The sequence below is a fragment of the Filicampus tigris genome, chromosome 18 (assembly GCF_054856515.1).
Source record: "Filicampus tigris isolate MCC_2025a chromosome 18, RoL_Ftig_1.0, whole genome shotgun sequence".
Taxonomy (NCBI): domain Eukaryota; kingdom Metazoa; phylum Chordata; class Actinopteri; order Syngnathiformes; family Syngnathidae; genus Filicampus; species Filicampus tigris.
Window position 1 is genome coordinate 6,006,853 of NC_141234.1, and position 17,385 is coordinate 6,024,237.

Genomic DNA, 17,385 nt, shown 5'->3' on the forward strand with positions numbered 1-17,385 from the left:
GCCACCCAATATGCAGACGTAAGTGATTTATAAAGCATAAAAATGCATCAAAACATGTAACAAATACATGTTAAAATTTGATTATTGCACAATAATTGAGAGTTGTGCATAATGTAAAAAACAAAGGATAAAGAATAAAAATGATGGTTGTTTACCTTTTAATTGCTGTCCTAATCGCTTTTTGCCCTCTTTGGTTCATGTTCTCTCTCAGAAGTGGTTTTTGCCTGGCGTTTTGTAAACAACTGATTTAATAACGTGGCGACAGCCGATACATTATGGTCATATTCTTTGGCGAGATCAACCAAACGCAGCCCCTTTTCATACTTTTCTGTTATCTCTTGCTTTGTTTGTACGGACAAAAAAAAAAAAAGATTTTCTCCTTTTTTTTCCTCTTTTCCTCATTTCTAATTCACATAAAACTATCGGAACACCTCATGGCCCGAGGGGCGACTGACGAGGACGCTGCATAGACATATCTATCATATATATATCTATCTACCAGTCTATCTACACACATAGACACATACAGTAGAGGTCCCTCTTAGCCAATGGGATGCCAGGAAGATGCTAGGTAATATCCAATGGCAGAGCAGCGATGAGTGTGTTGCGTTCAGGAAACCCCAGAGCTGCGACTATCAGCCCTAACTGTATTTTTACCTTTCGTATCCTGAAATTTCTTTCGTAACAGCAGGCAATATTTTCCTGTTGAGGGGTTTCGTAACTTGAAAATTTCGTATGGGATTGGGCTATAAAACTAAAATATCTGTATTTATCGCACCTAAACCTTAGCTACAGCACAATAGCCACTCGTGGATATGTGAGAACACCATAATGAACAATAACTCATCTACTCAGAAACTTTGACTACATAGGAATTGATTTGAAATGTATTTAAGCAGCGAAGCTCGAGCATGACGACAAAAGCAGGCATGACATCAGGCGCTGGAAGCAGTTCAATGCCTGCAAAGAGTCAACTGTGCTGGGGGTGACTTGGCAGGGATGTACAAGTGTAGCCCGCAGGCTTATCCAGATCCACCATATAATTCTATCATGTCTGAACATTTAAAATGTATATTGAGCAAAGGTGGGGCTGTGGATTAACCTAAGAAGCTGTCAAAATAAACCACCTATGCCTCTGTTGGCATTGAAAAATGTAAAACCCTTTCTCAGACGCTACCAATGCACATTTAACTTATTGGAATTTACAGTTTATGGCCTATTGTTTTTGTCTTTTCCATCACTGCAGGCCTGTCACTCTTACTGTTAAGAGTTGAAAAAGGAAATCTTAGCATTGTGCACAATGCTAAGCAATGGTGTCACTGTGAGACAATAAATCAATGCGCCGGATTTCCTGTGGTTGCCCCTCATAAGTGTCAGACGGTGATAGAGTTTTAAACGCCTGTTTTTAGCGTTAATGTGCATTATATGCCATACTTAGCTTAGCCTAACACACCCATAATGCTGGATGTGCCACGCCATGTATTGTTTACATAGCTCACATTGTCGTGTAATTTTGACAACACCAAAAGCAGAAATTGATCTACGTGGGGGGTGGGTGGATTCAAACTATTCACATTGTATCTCCGTTTGTTCCTTCTCAGGGAAGAAGTCAGTCAAAAGACACGCCGGCTTTGTCAACTCACTGGCGAGCTAGGGATGCTACATTAGCATTCGGCTTTGGTTTGGGTGGCTTTTTAGGAGGCTAACTCCAAGCTAAAACGCTCAGCACTTCCCCTCGCCTCAACGCCGCTTTTCGGCTCACAGTTCACAGGGTTGAAGCACAAACCAAGTGCCAAGCGCGCACGCAAGCTTAATATTAATGGCATATGCTCGATTACCTCCCCAATTGTGGTGGTAGGAAGGTGTATAGCACGCGGTTGCTGTACGCCTTCCAACTTTACCTGGGTAAAAAACTCGCATTGCTCACAATCTATTTTACATGTGTAATGGTTCTTAGTGTGGCCAGAGTAAAGTCAAAACTGTCGGACAGTGTTTCCTTTTAGTTGCTGGTCGATAAATGGTGCCACATCTTGGAAAAAGATGGGGCTCGAGACATTAGCACTCAAGCTAATGCTTAGCTATACAGTCTGGCTGTGCTAACATACTGTAGTATATTACACTTTAAAACATAAAACAACAAATCATAACATTTAACATGTCTATGTGTTAAACAATCACAGTCAGTTGTAGTGTCAATTTATGACAGTTGTACCATTTACAGTCGGGTTATGTGGGGGGCCCCCTCGACCCCAGTCGTTCACTGTCTGGCACCCCAAAAACGGTCACCACTGTCGGGGATCAATGTCAATCATCCCTGGTGAAATTCTTACCTGTCCTGAAGGCTATGTCCCCGGCGTCCTTCGTCGTCTCCTCCGCTCCTTCCCCGGAGCTCATGGCTGCCACAACCGCGACCCCCGGAGCTCAGTATCTCCCGAATAGATCCTTCAAAATGGGTAAAAAGAAGTGAGAAAATCCCCTCTGCTGCCAACCAAGGCGTCATTAAAGACACGCGGACGGTATGGTTGTATTCTAAGCGCTAATCTTGCCATCTGCCAGCCTCCATCTTGGGGGTAGTTGTAAAAAAAAAAAGAAAAGAAAAAGAAAAGAAAAGAAACGATGAACCGGGTGCACCGGGTTCCTCCTCGGAGTGAAGCCGAGGGGAGAGTCACTCGCACGGAGGAAAGGGGGCGGGAGGGGCCGCTCGCTGGTGGCTTATCCACGAACAACAGCGTGTCAAAACCAAAGCGAGGAGTACATTTAAATTACCAAAATAATGAACGATAAAAATACGGGACACTTGAAAAACGTCATTCGGGAACAACTATGATGAAAGGAGAAAAGGTCAACTGCTTTGATTTACATTTTGTCTGTGGCAATTCTTGCTCGCTTCCCTTTTGTCAACTGTGTGCTGCTGCTGCCCCCTGCAGTGATTCTCTGGAACTGCAAACTTAAATTAAAAAAAATATACACATACATATATACATATATATATATATATATATATATATATATGTATATATATATATATATGTATATATATATATATATACATATATATATATATATATATATATATATACATATATATATATATATACATATATATATATATCGAAATGCGGCGAAGATTATATATATGTATGTATATATTTTTATATATATGTATATATATATATGTATATATATATATATATGTATATATATATATATATATACACATATATATACATATACATATATATAAAAATATATACATATATATAATCTTCGCCGCATTTCGATTTGCGTTCACTTTCGGTTCAAGCTCCGTCCTAAGTAGAGGACCGCCTGTTTTGTAATTGAATTATTTTGCACTTCACTAAAATCCCAGTAGAGGGCAGGCTGAGATTACTGTTAGAACTACAAGCACCCTGCATCCTTAACCATATTCTCTTATCCTCTCTAGTTTTATATACACTCCCCCCAGTGTATTCCATGTGTATACAGAAATATATACTATAGTATATATACTATATAATGTAGATACTAAAATATAAGTGGAAAAATAAAATGAATTCCTGCTTATTCTTACAGGGTCACAGTTGAGCTGGAGCCTTTCCCAAATTGAATTTTTACTAAAAACAAATACAATAAATTTGATTTGTCTTTTGCTACCAGGAAGTATGACATCATGATGACATTTCTTAGTCATTCACAAAATCACACATCTACTTTTTCATGAATTAAGAGAATGTACACTTCAAACACTTTCCTCATATTTTTCCTCCAAGACACATTTGAACATTTGCAAGCCTCATCGTGGCCCTAATGAGGACAAGCACTAAAGAAAATGGATGGAGGATTTTACTGTACTCCTGTGTGTTGATTCTCATTTTGTCATTAGATTGGACTCTCTTCTTTTTGTGCCAGTGATGCTCCCAATTCTTTTGAACGTTTTATTCTTCTGGGCCTCCTCACCCCATTGGACTCAATTTGCTGAGACCGAGGTGGTGAGGCACACACTGCTTTTAGTCAATGACGGACTGCGAAGTTATTTATATCCCCGGGCTGAAGCAATTGGACTTCCATGTCGCTTATTACTGCAGTACATATTCTTCAGAGCGCTTCCAGGCAGGCACACTCTGTCTAGTGTTCTCAATTGATTCCACTGTCAGAGTTGCACAGTGAGAAGTCAGAAAGGCCTCTTGGGGGAAAGTGTTTGACCATCACACTCAAGAGTCTTGAGTCAAGACACTTTATCCTGCTCTTTAATGGCATCATCCGATATGGGCCGTTTTTCACTAACAAGCTCAATTTATGTTTTTTTATTTTTTATATATATATATATATATATATATATATATATATATATATATATATATATATATATATATATATATATATATATAAAATCAGGAAAATATTCGCTTGCATTTTCACCACTCATCCAAAAATGACGCGTCGAAAGCGGCATTCGGACAGACTTTTTATATCTACTGTAAAAGACTATTTTGGTACATTGGACTATTTTAAGAGTGAAATAAAAATATATGCACGCACATGTTAACGCCAGTAAGAAAATAAACAATTGCGAGCCATGGTACATTATATATGTACAAATATTTAATGAATAACAACAGAGTGGCAGCATAGGGAAGGACATTTAAACACACAGTGCAGCTGGTTTGCTTCCAGGGGAGATTTATAAAAAGCAACAATCTAGTTTTCTTCTTGAGCCAACGACTCTTCCAACAAGCCTCTAAAACTACCCATACTAATTGTAATTCACATTCAAACTACCTGTCATTCTGGGAATTTGTTGGCATGGCGACAAAAAAACAAAAACAAATCTAAAATCCAGTTGAAATAACAGTGAGAAAAATGGCTTCAGTATACATTGCATGGACAAAAGTATTCCCTACGGGACGTGAAAATGGAAGAAAATTGGGTGTTGGTCCCCCCCCCCCCCCCCCCGTTTGACTATGTAATATAGTTTACTCGTTTCGCAATGCGAAATCCAAAATGTGAAAGGGATCACTGCAGCAAGTCAATTTGAGCTTCTCACACATTTTAGCCGAGCAAGTCTTTTACGATTTACAGTAAGTCTGACTCGAGCCTGGGTCCATTCTAAACTTGTCGAGAATTAATTAGCGTGTCTCCTTTTGTCCACAGAGTGTATACTATTTATAGAGCCACCTTTGCTCAAGTATAAGGCTCTGAAGCACACTGCTCACAACACTGGCATGGCTAATTAGCTCCACACTACTTCTGGCTAAACGGTTGACTGCGCTCATTGAGAGCTGCAGTAATATAACAAACATCTCTCAGGCACTCCATAGCCCTCGGAGAGCCGTCTTCTACGCTCGACAGGGAGCGGCGTCCGCCGACATCGGACGTTAGCGTCGTCTTCGCAGTTGTTTGTCCAATGTGACGCCGGGGCCTCCGCTAATGACTTGTACATCCCGAGCATGACCAACGGTCGCTAATGCCACTTTGTGTGTTGTGTCTAATTTGATTTCCAACCCCACCCCCCTCCCCCCTAGCAAGCACTCAAGGCATGACGGTGCCTTGCGACAGGGAACGGGTCATCTCGGTGTGGACAAAGTAAGTCTTCAGTTCCCCTTTGCCTTTCACGTTGATGATGCCTCGACACGAGCACATGTAGCCCAGCGCCGATAGGATCTCGCTCGTCTCCTCTGTCACCTGCAAGGCCAACCAAGTAGACATTTTTAAACAACAACAACAAAACAGGTAAAAATCGACAAACATGGAAAGCCGTTTGAGCTGTTGTTTGCTATACTACTAGTGCGGTGAATTGTGCTCTTTGTCTTCACAGTATGACTGTCTGTTTGAATAGTTTTCTTCCACTACTTCTGAATGCTCTTACTACTGAGGCCAAAGAGCATACTAGTATATACACAGCTCAGCCACTAGTAGGATATTGAATAAATGATCAAACAGCTTGATCAGACAGTTTTTTGCAAAAAAGAGGCTTCCACCTGTATTTTGCCCAGAACGCCCGTGGTCTCCATCCTACTGGCCACGTTCACGCTGTTTCCCCAGATGTCATACTGAGGCTTCTGGGCCCCGATGACCCCCGCGATGACCGGCCCGTGATTTATCCCTTGGCAAAAGGAAAACACACAAATCAATACTGAGGAAAGCAATGACGCTCACGTGGTTTGTTCTCACCGATTCTGAGTCGGAAGTCATTGAAGGAATGTTTGTTGATGACGTCGAGCTTCCCGACCAGGGCGAAGGCAAACTCCACCATGGTGCCTATGTGCATGTACTGTCTGTCATGTTCCTGTCGGAAAGAAGCATAACATTCAAACAAATAAAACTGTTATCATAAGATAATACATTGATAATATGAGACATTTATTTTGGTTTCTTGTGGAAATTGTGGTTTTAGTTATGGAGGACAAACAATAAAACATAACACTGGTCAACAACAAATTTGAATCAGAAATGGCTTTATGTGCCCCGAAATGTATTTTTGACACAGATTTTAAAAAATGTCTTCATTTTTTGTCCAGCGCATCTTTTGAGACATTTTCATTTTTTTGTTTTTAATTTGACTTATAAAAGCTTGCCGCTATGCTGGTAACTTCTATTAACTCTTGACACTCCGGCACTGGAAAAGGTAAAAAAAAAAAAAAATGTGTCCGTTAAAATGTTCTACAAAGGAGCCAAATGATTTCTAGGCTGGTGAAACATGAATCAATTGTTTTTTTTGTTTTTTGTTGTGTGTGAGTGCAAAATGGGAGTGTAAAACCGTGCCTGTGCGCACTCTGGTCCTGGCGTCAAGTTGAGTCCGGTGGCTGCCATGTAGGTACTCCCGATGGTCTTAATCTTCTCAACTCCGCTGAACTTTGGCTTTGAAAGCAGCTGAGGACATGGTGGGGAGGGGCGGGAAGAATACAGGTGTTAAAGCAGGACACATGACATGAACACAAACAGGAAGTCACATTATACCGCCCTGTTTCACGTGCACTCTCGGCAAGCTATTGTTTACTCCGGGGAGCGGAAAATCAGATTACCGTACCTCATCAAAATCTGCTATGATCTCATTGAGGAGACGGAGGCATTCGAGTCCTTCCTTGTTGACATCCGACTCGGTGTAAAACTCCTTGAAGTCCGGGATGGAGGCGAACATCACGCACACGGACTCGTACGACTGATGGTAGAGGTCCTGAAGACAAGCAAACTTATGAAAACCTTTTTTTAATAAAGCCTTTTTCTCGGTTTTGAACGCTCGGCCCTACTACGTTACTGTATTTTAATCTCGGCCATTATTGTACTTTGAGATCTGTGAATTTTTCAAGGTGGTTTGTTGAAATAAAGGCAAACGAGGAATGAGCTGACCTCATTCTTCCAGTTGCGTCCCAGGAAGTGTTCGGCGACGTGGGCGGGCAGGACGTTCTCCAGCAGGACTCGGTTGAGATTCTCCATCGTTTCGATCTCCTCGCACTCCCGCTTGAACTTGTCCCTCCACAGGAAGTCCAACCTACAGTAATATTCATTCTATTACAGGAGGACACAGAGTAAAGAGACACCTGCGTCATTCCCAGACAGCACTTGGCCACGGATCACCGTACCACAAAAAGTAGACCCCCTGCATCAGAAGGTTATTGTACGATATATTTTAAGCTTCTTTTTTGGATGACTAATCCTTTTTCATAGTTCGCCTGTGCAAAACGGTCGTTTCGTGGTCAGCATGTTTGCCTCATAGATCCGAGGCTCTTGTTCAATTCTTATTTGCATGTTCTTCTGTGCTGGCATGTTTTTGTTTTTTTTCACCCAGGTACTCCAGCTTTTTCTCACTTTCTAAAAACATCTTTCTTGATTGTGCTTGTCTATAATGGGTATAAAAATTCTACACAGCCCTTGTTCGAATGCCAAGTTTTTGTGATGCAAAAAAGGACACTAAGATAATTAATTTGAAAACTAACTAATTTCTTCGATCAGAAGTCAGGTTTTATGCAAACACTGACTAATAAAACGCCAGTTCCAGCTCTAAGTGTGCATCTGTGGAATATTAACAAAATCATTTATTGACTTAATTTTAATATGCAGAAAAAAATGAGGATTAAGTTACATTGTTTTTTTATATGCACGCTCGACATTCTTTTTTTTTTTTTGCTCGCAACCCTAATAAGGACAGGTGCTCTAGAAAATTGACGGATGGGCTGGCATTTATCAATGTTCGCTAGAAAGAAAGACCTAAGTGAGCGAAACAGTAAATGGAAGCTCTGTAAGAAATGATGCAGAAGCTCAGCCCTCGTCGCTCACAAAACGACAAGCAGGACTATTTCGCATAAAAGACAAGCCAATATTTCCTCATCCTTCACGCTTGAGAGACTTTTGTCTACATTTTTTTTTTGTCGACAGCAAGCGTCACCCATCCAGGTCAAAACCTCCCTGGAGTGTGTGTTTGTGTTGTGGTACCCGACTCCCACCGACGTTGCGCTCACATATCCGGGAGCTCCAGGCTACCTGTGGACCGGCCCCCGCACAGTGTGTGAGTTATTAGCGGTCCGCATGATATATGTGAGCAGTGCAGCCCCCCCCCCCCCTTGTGATTTGAGTATGCCGCCAATTTAGCCGACAGTGAGAGTTTAAGTGCTGAGATCTATCTATATCAACATACAGCAAGTGTCTGGTCCAAGGGGAGGAAAAAAAAAAAAAGTGGGCCAGAAGAAGGGGGGAAAAACCGTCTCATTTTAGATGCAGTTTGGAAAGCAGCTAACATGGTTGTAAACAAGCTTTGCTCTAAATGGAATGAAAAAGGCTCATTTGAGCTGACGGTGGAATTTTGCAATGCAAATGATCTAAAGTTGCAGATTAAAATGGATGCGCTGTGGCCACAATATCCAGGATTAGTTTATGCATGACTCGGCGACGCCATATTGATTTTTTTTTTTTTGCATAACATCGACAATTACGTGGGCGATGTTCAAGTGCCAGACACCAGACAGTTTATTTTGTATTCAGGTTCGTGCTCCTTTACTTCATGCTGAATAAGCCCAAAAAAAAAAAAAAGGAAGAAGACAAAATGTATATTGCTGGCATCAGGGAACAGTGCAAAGCAAAATACCTTCAACACTTTAGACTGGTCGGTCACTTGGAAAAACAGCACACACGCATGTCGACTGGCATGCAGTATCGATGTGAAAAAATATGAAAGATACCAAGCAAAATCTCCCAAAAACCAAATTTAAAAAAGCTTTACAAGCAAACAGTTCTGTGTGCTGCGCTGTTTTCTGCTCCAAATTTTTTTTCCACATACACTCTTACGCTCCCACAATCTGGTATTGTTTTGAGGTTGGTGGAGATATTCCAACCTCAAAGAGCATGCAGGTAGGACAAACACTACACATTTTGCTTCCAAGACAGAATGTCCTCCTCCCATCTGTTGACAGCGACACAGAATGAGGACATGCTGAGCTGTCCGGACCAACTGTGGCTCTCTGGGGAGAGTGTGTGCCTTCTTGGTACTCTGATACTCTGGAGGGTGCCCTCCCATCTAGAACATCTGCTCTGGGGGGGGGGGGCAGTGCTGATGGATAGCAACGCCAAAATAAAGATAAGACAAGCCAATGAAAAAGTGTGTCAGTTGAGCTTTTTATGTCTCGCTCACTTTGGTGACGCGGCGGGTGATGCATGAAAGCGGGTCACACAAGCAGCTTCGCAGGAATTTGGGGAAATTGTAGGTCAAACAGTGGCCCGATAATTGACACTTTATTGACAAATAGATTGCGACACACTTCTCAATGCATTCTCAACCATTGTGCCATGAGAGATCTTTTTCACTGAACGGGTCAATAAATTATCATTCATTCATTGCAAATGCAACACATGCCATGGCTCAACACAGACTGGCAACACTGTGCTGAATCTTGATATCAACTCATGTTAGCTTGCAAGCTACTTGCCCGAGCTCGAAACCGTGTCAAACACATTCAGGACCAAAGTTTAGGAACAGCCACCGACCTGTCTGGCTAATACCAGTAGTGTGATGAAGAAGATGAAGAGCGACACCGAGCCCATTGTCTTGAGGTCCTTCAGGATTCCTGGTCTAGTCAGGAAGAAGCACAATAAAAGCAAAGTATCACTCACTATCAATTCATACTGATCTTCCTTGCGCATAATTTAAATGAATCTTCAGTCATCCAAAACGCCAGGTTTTTGGGATGTATATATAAAAAAAAGAGACCTGTACAATTCAATAAAAATATTTTCAAGGGCCAAGGAAAAATAAACAACCTAGATAAAAGTTTGCACTGGTAGGCTTTGGGAGGATACGTTCCCGAGAAAAAAATTGCAAATGGGGCCAATCCAGTGAATCGGAAATATGCAGCGGGACGTCTCAGCGGTGACAATTGCAGCTGTCAATCAGAAGTGCCTGTGGAGAGTATACACACGGGTACCTGTCCAGCACCTCGGTGGTATACAGAGCTTTGCTGAAGCTGTCGAGCAGCGAGGCGTGCGTCTGCAGGATGATGATGTTGTAGATCACCAAGGCGACCAGCATCACCACCATCTTCAGCTCGTAGTTGATCCTCAGGAAGACCGAGCACGACACCAAGCCCAGAATGCAGCAGTAGATGAAGTACTGTGGGGGTACGCAGAGGTACGTATTGTGTATCCGTCAGTCAAACAGGTTATTAATTAAATGGAAACTCTCGCAATCTACAATTAGCTTGAGCCTCAGTGACACTCATAAAAGGCGCTTCATTCCCCAGAATCCCTTTTGACATTCAAATGCAGGAATCCCACTTCATGTGACATTCAAGAATGCAGTAAATAATCATTTTGTGCTACCCGGCATAGGGCCCTCATGTGCACATTAAGATTTAATCAGTCACAGAAAGGGAAGCTTTTGATCTATATGAATTCCCCTCGCATGTGAGGCATAAAGGGGCCTCGAATGATATGCTTCAAAATCTCCAGGGTGAGTGAATCTTTTTTTCTTGCCTAGTGAGAATCTCAACACGTCCAAACGATCGTGATGGCAGCATGCAGGGAACTCTCGGGCGTCTTACTTGGAATACTTACCGGTAGATAAAATCGCCGTTCTCCTGCTGACTGAGCCTGGAAGTCCAGCATGGTGCCGTTTGTTAGATTCACAGCGGGACCGGTAGCGATCGCTTCAGGGGAAGCCGCTGCCGAGACTCCCTGCATGGACCTCCCGGGATCCTCCACAAAGAACTACAAGCAATTCCACGTAAAGTAGTAAAATCGGACTCAAATCATGACTGACTGTCTACGCCAAAAACAGTTTTTAAAGCACCGACTAAAAGAAAAAAAAAAAAAAAAAAAAAAAAAGCACTTTTGAAACATTGTGTTGTTGTAATTTCTATTTAAATAACAATGACCATATCATCTAATTTGATTTCATAAAGTGTTAATGAAGAGTCTCGTGAAACCCCTTTGCTTGTTCCGATTCCCTTACATGGTAATGCGGCAAAACAAATTGAAACACGCATGTCAGGCCTAAAGCAAATCTACTAAAGTGTTCCGGTTGTGTCGTGCGATTGAAGCACAAAGCGCTCGTCGCGGCTGTCACACGTTGTCAAACCGCAGCGGCCATTAAAAGGGAAAATGTGAGAATGAACATCGGGATTGTGTAGCCGTCTCACAAACACAGAACAAGGTCCCGTGCGTATGACATGCTCACCATGTTGAAGACGGCCATCACAAGGATAAGAGCGGTGGTCGTCATGGTGAGGACCAACCGCAGCCAAGGATTGTTGGTGACGATGATGCGGGAGGAAGTGTTCAACCAGGGGAAAGAGCACACCGATCCCTTGCGTCCTTGCTGGAGATGCAAATAAACAATGATATGGAGGTGTGAAAACATTTGATCAAATAACTTTCATAAATGGGACTGATTTTTGCTGTCGGGCGGAATCCTTTTAAAAACAAAAACAACAAAAAGAGCCATGTTGATTATTACCAAACACTGCATCGTTCAAATTGGTATTATACCTTATATATTGCCATCATATAAATTGCGCACTAAAATCAACATGACACCACCCAAAAATCATGTTCAATCGTTAATTTAATATACCAAGGACCAAGAATTGAACGCTTCACACTCTTTTTTTGTCTTGCTGAAATTAGCTTGTTTAAAGAGGGCAGTCAAGCCATTGTTCCCCCGCCCCGTTTATTGTTGGTCAAATGGCAAGTACAGATTTTGTTACCATGACGACAAGGGGCCTTGTGTCTAGAAAAAAAAAAATAAAAAAAATAACGAACATGAACTGCAAAATCCACGCGGGCCACCCCACAAAGACAATTTTCTCTTGTGATCCGTGTAGGAGCACATGCAGGGGACAAATCGCTGTGTGGCGATTTCACCCAGTGTAACTTCCAAATCAAGGGTGGAGAATCCCTGTGCCGTGCAGGTGTTATATAAAGTAGGCATAGTAGCCGTAAACCCTGGACCAGCCAATCACAGGGCACATATAGAAAAACAATAATTCACACTCAAATTTACACCTATGGACAATTGAGTCATCAACACGCAGACTGCACACAGGAATGCCGGAGCAGGGATTCAAACCCTAAACCTCAGAAATGTTAGGGAAATCTCATACGGCGTGCTGCCCTGTTTTGTCACAACCTGTTGAAATTCAGAACATCTCATGCACAGACACATTTTCAGGAATAGAAAAGCTTGAGTTGGTTGCGTAATTTCACACTTGAGTGAGCAGGCACTCCAGGAAGTAATTCAGGTGCATATAATACCTTGTTATTTAACATGGCTGACATTTGTCTGTATAGAAAGAAATTGCTTTTTAAAAGGCGTCCTCCTCTCACTATCAACCAAGAAGAAAAAAAACAAGCGAGCAAATGACTTGACTATTCTCCGTTTTTTTCCCCTTTGGCAATCTTCATCCATTTGTGTCCCTACTGTGAGGACCTTTCGTCAAATCCCTCTCGAACAATGGACAAAAGCTTTGCAATTTCTATGACAACCTCGTTGAGTATTCCCGTGCACTCTTTTTAAGCTTTTATTGAGAAACGCGCTGAATTAATGACCTTTGAAAACCCATTAAAAAGGATCCCTCTCCAAGTGACATCTGGGTCAGACGTCAAGGTTATTGATAAGCATTGCTGGAAGAGAAGCGACCCATTTGCAGGTGGACCATATACTCTCCAGAGAGAGAACTGGGAGACTGATGAGGTCTTACGGGGATTAGAATAATAGAAAGAATATTCATAAAAACTTTGCAGACACTTTGCAGCTTGCAAATCAAAACGAGTTGAGCGGGATAATGAGAAAGCTGCAGACGAATGACGAATAATGGATTTTTTTTTTTTTTTTTTTTAATAAAATGCCCAGCTCTGCTTATTTAGCGTACTTGGGAACGATTTCAATACATCTTTTTTTCATCAGCAAGACGCCAAATTGTGATTTTTGCAGGAGTCAAAACTTTTTTTTTTTTTCCCCAGTCAGTAAAAACTGGGTGGGCTGTGTCATGAAGGGCATCTGGCATAAAAACGGTGCCAAACAAATCATGTGGGTGGCTCGCTGTGTCAACCCCTGATGGGATGAGCTAAATGTTGCGATATACTCATTAGAAGCTCTCGGGAGGAAATTCATTTTACACGCCGGTGTATATTTTTAAGATTGTACAGCGCATCCGGAAAGCATTCGCAGCCTTTTGTGCGAAGGTCAATCCACAGCTTAGTTGGAGAAGTACGTGATTTCCTAATAAAAAAAAAATATATATATATATAATTGTCGTTATGGTGTTTACACAAAAACTGAGCTCAATGTATTTTGGATTAAGTGCTGCGAATACATTCCGGATGCTGATTGAGAAATGTGTCCATACCCACCAGAACGTGACCGGCAAAGCAAAGAACCAGGATGAGTGCCAACAGCAAGAAGGCCAGGCCGAAGGATATCCCCAGCACTGCAGTTCTATGACACAGACACACTAGGAAAGCCATGTGAGCATTTATTCCCTATCCTTGATTTCCACTTTGAGGTCTATGTACTTGTCCTCACTAGTAAGACATCTGCAATGTATTGTAATTCAGCCAACTAATGTTGGTAGAAACACTAATAGCCTCCTGGAACCTAGCCCCAAAATGTACACTAATAGTTGTGCCTCATCCTACTGGTATGCAGAAATGCAATACGGTCGTGAAAAAGAAAACAAAACAAAAAAAAACATTACTAGAAAGACACAGTCGATCTACTAGCGTGCAAAATTGTCTTACCAGAGTGTACAATACAATACACGGAGATGAGCTTTCCATATAGTCTTGCGCACACACACGCGGCCGCCAGTAAATGTCATCAAGATTCCTAATGTATTCCGCCCGGCAACCCGTTTACCAGAGGTAAACATTTATCAGATTGCACTGAGGATCTATGTGTTTTTGCAACGGAGTTACTTGAACGCATCAGCGAGTCTGATTTAAGGACGACTATCATAAAGTGGATGATGTCACGCCGCTGCCTTTTGCTGGCCACAAATAGACCAAAGGTTAAAAAAAGAGACAGCCAAAGAGGGCCAAATTGGAAAATCAATAACCGTTCAGATGCCGAATTACCCTTTCGGCCCGCCCAGGCAGTGAATTAGCATGACTCGCTCTCCTCGCCGTCACACTTTGATTTACCTGATCTATAATCACCAGCAGCACGGCGTCATTTCATCCCCCGTTTGTATTTTAACATCCTGCCTACCGCTCCCCACCCCGCCAGGCCCCTTTAATGAGTCGGCTGGCGTCAAATCGCTTTTCTAACATCAATCTGCCGCCGCAGCCGGAGCTCGGGCGACAGTGCCGTGACGTCTCCAGCGCGGCGACCGGAGGAGTGAACTTACTTGGGCAAGACGAGGACTTGCACGATGAAAATGCAGGAGAATATGAGGCAGGCGCATGTGATGTAGTACTTGAACGCAGGTAAGGTTGTGGATCTGTACTGTTGGGAGAGGAGAGGGTGTTGGCAATTCAGGACAGAAGCATGAGTCTGAAAAAAATACTGTTTTATATACAGTATATACTGCATGTATAAAAAATGTGCACTTTTTTTTTTATGCCGTCTTGGTATTAGAACGTAAACTAGTTGGGTGGTCATTAAAAAACTGGATTGGGGTGCTGTGCAGAGAGCCCTAACCCACAAAATCAGACATTAGTTAGGCATTAGTTAGCCATCGTAAATTGGGATGTAGGCTTTTGCTTCCCAAGAAAAACAACTTGACTGCTTTTGAGGGCACTCGTTGAACCCGAGACAATTATCCAGGTCCAAAACAAGGCTTTTTTAATTGAATCGCTTGGTAAAGGGTTAAAGAGGATAAAAGAGGCGACGCGATGTACAGCATGTTGTTGCCAACTGGAACTGTCTCTTTAATGGCCTCGGTTACGCAAGTAGCGATTCATAGCAATTGATTGAGTCTGGGAACAATGGTGACTGCTGGTGTTTTATATGCATTGGCTTTACCTCTGCCTCCAAGGCTTTGTTGTGAAAGAACAATGAGATCCTCTGGATGTCCTCCGACTTCAGCCACTGTCTGGAGAGCGGAGGAACACAAGTCTTAGGTAGTTAAGCCACACAACCCGCATGCAACTCATGTTTGGCATTTAAAAAGGCTAAAAGGATACATATTATGCGTTGTTGTTGGTTTTTTTTTTTGTATTTGCTTACTTCTGCGAGTTGATGCCGTCAATGGTGCGAATCATCCGCTCGTTGAGTTCCTCCTCAAACCTCCTCCTCTGTGACTTGGACCTTATCGAGCGGAGGGGAGTCAAATCAAACATTAAAAGTGAAAACAGAGCCCGAAAAGACAATTGCAGCTCACCTTTCCCGTCGCTGGAAGTGGTACTGCCCCATCGGAACGTCCTAGCAACAAGAAGAACGTTTTGCCATGTCTCGAATTCTACCAATAGTCACAGTGTGACCATACTGACCGTGGTGTTGATCTTGCCGTTGTCCGTGCTCATGCTGTCACGGTGGTGGAGGTTGGCGAAGGGCTTGGCGGCGCCCCACGACTCCAGGTAGCGTGTCATGCGGACGGACGCCCTCATCTTGCCGCCATCCAGAGACGGGCGAGAGCGCAAGCCCAGCAGCGGGCTGTGCTTGTCCGTCTGACACCGGCAAAGACAAATATCACATTTGGTAAATGTAAAAAAAAAAATCTATTTGTATGTAAACATTCAAAAGTTGGAGGAAAATATGCCTCATAATCCTTTTTTTCCCCCTTCTTTTATCCCTATATTGCTGGGATTTCTCCTTGTCCTTTTTCTGCTCTTTCTCCCAAAGTGTGCAGGACTATTTCTGAATATAGCTTGTGAGATCTGGCTGGATGGTCCCCGGCGATTTACAATGACTGAAGTTAAATGGGGGGTGTAACGGGGCGACTAAAACCGATCCCTGCTGGAATTGAAAGCGACACAGCCCTTCGTGGCTGTGTTAATGCCACCGCGGGTGCACTGACAGTGACATTCAATAACAATGGCTGCAGAGACGACACATCCCGTCAGCCAGCGGCCCCTATGTGGCCTCATCCATTCAAAGCTTCTTGAAAATGCCATCAAAGTCCTGCCGCCTCTTTCTAATATCTTGACAGGATATTAAAAAGATCATAAATGCGAATGAAGAGGCTCCAAAGTGGAAGACCCGTCATGTTTTGTAAGGGAATCATATGAAATCGTCATTTTGCCTGCTCTATGATACTTTTAATGTGCATCCAGTCCACGAATAGCCCATTATGTATACTATATATACTGTACCGTATATTAGGGATGTTCAATACATTTTTCAGACGGATACCAGGACGAGTATTCACTCGATGCTGAATCCCGATACCACTAGTACTTTCGATATATAAAATTGACCTGGTATCGGTACTGGCACATTCCTAGTGCATAAACATGCATCTGAAAATCTAATTCTAAACTAGTTAGTGCACACTTCTACTTTGCCCAGATCAGTAGGATTTTTGCACAAGTATGCCTTAAGGCTACCCACAATCGAAGTACACTCTAAAATGTGCAGTTTTGCAAGTCAAAGAGAAACAGTGTAGAAAAATAATACATCTTGCGCTTTCCTTTAAACAATAGACATTTCAAAAAGTGTCCCCCAAATCTTTGAATGACAGTGTATACTGTATGTGTCGTGTTTTTTTTTTTTTTTTTCAACATAAAATTGTCTGTGCGATTGAACGCGTTTGAACAGCACTCATCAAGTCAAGAGTAGTAAAAAGTATTGACAGACTTTTACGTGTTCTCCCCACCTTGGGGTTGATGACCAGGAAGGTGACCACGCCGTGCTCTTTCAGGTAAGAGTCTCGACTCTGTCCGTCCCCTGGCTCCACCTTATACGAGCCCTTCAGGTACTCCAGAGTCACCGACGAGATGTGCACCCTCCTGGAGAAGAAA

The 17,385-nt window shown here is 42.5% G+C and overlaps 2 protein-coding genes across 7 annotated transcripts in view; both read right to left on the reverse strand.

Annotated features, from left to right (window-relative positions):
• The window catches only part of LOC147132187 (triple functional domain protein-like), a 53,759-nt gene extending 50,915 nt beyond the window's left edge, over positions 1 to 2,844 (reverse strand). For 3 of the 4 annotated variants that reach the window (XM_086014402.1, XM_086014399.1, XM_086014397.1), the window contains exon 1: positions 2,331 to 2,843. In XM_086014402.1, coding sequence (XP_085870528.1) covers positions 2,331 to 2,394 — 64 coding nt within the window. In that variant the 5' untranslated portion in view covers positions 2,395 to 2,843. Of the gene's footprint in view, positions 1 to 2,330 lie in introns of all 4 variants that reach the window. The other variant, XM_086014398.1, reaches the window with a different exon arrangement.
• A 1,736-nt stretch (positions 2,845 to 4,580) lies between these two features.
• LOC147132188 (adenylate cyclase type 2-like) overlaps positions 4,581 to 17,385 on the reverse strand; it is a 30,492-nt gene continuing 17,687 nt past the window's right edge. For 2 of the 3 annotated variants that reach the window (XM_086014403.1, XM_086014404.1), the window contains exons 9-25: positions 17,241 to 17,373; positions 15,916 to 16,092; positions 15,807 to 15,847; positions 15,653 to 15,733; positions 15,449 to 15,518; positions 14,832 to 14,929; positions 13,837 to 13,921; positions 11,663 to 11,803; positions 11,041 to 11,193; positions 10,413 to 10,597; positions 9,976 to 10,060; positions 7,348 to 7,506; positions 7,028 to 7,174; positions 6,763 to 6,870; positions 6,172 to 6,286; positions 5,979 to 6,103; positions 4,581 to 5,682 (exon numbers count right to left, since the gene is read on the reverse strand). In XM_086014403.1, coding sequence (XP_085870529.1) covers positions 5,530 to 5,682; positions 5,979 to 6,103; positions 6,172 to 6,286; positions 6,763 to 6,870; positions 7,028 to 7,174; positions 7,348 to 7,506; positions 9,976 to 10,060; positions 10,413 to 10,597; positions 11,041 to 11,193; positions 11,663 to 11,803; positions 13,837 to 13,921; positions 14,832 to 14,929; positions 15,449 to 15,518; positions 15,653 to 15,733; positions 15,807 to 15,847; positions 15,916 to 16,092; positions 17,241 to 17,373 — 2,056 coding nt within the window. In that variant the 3' untranslated portion in view covers positions 4,581 to 5,529. Of the gene's footprint in view, positions 5,683 to 5,978; positions 6,104 to 6,171; positions 6,287 to 6,762; positions 6,871 to 7,027; positions 7,175 to 7,347; positions 7,507 to 9,975; positions 10,061 to 10,412; positions 10,598 to 11,040; positions 11,194 to 11,662; positions 11,804 to 13,836; positions 13,922 to 14,831; positions 14,930 to 15,448; positions 15,519 to 15,652; positions 15,734 to 15,806; positions 15,848 to 15,915; positions 16,093 to 17,240; positions 17,374 to 17,385 lie in introns of those variants that run through there. The other variant, XM_086014405.1, reaches the window with a different exon arrangement.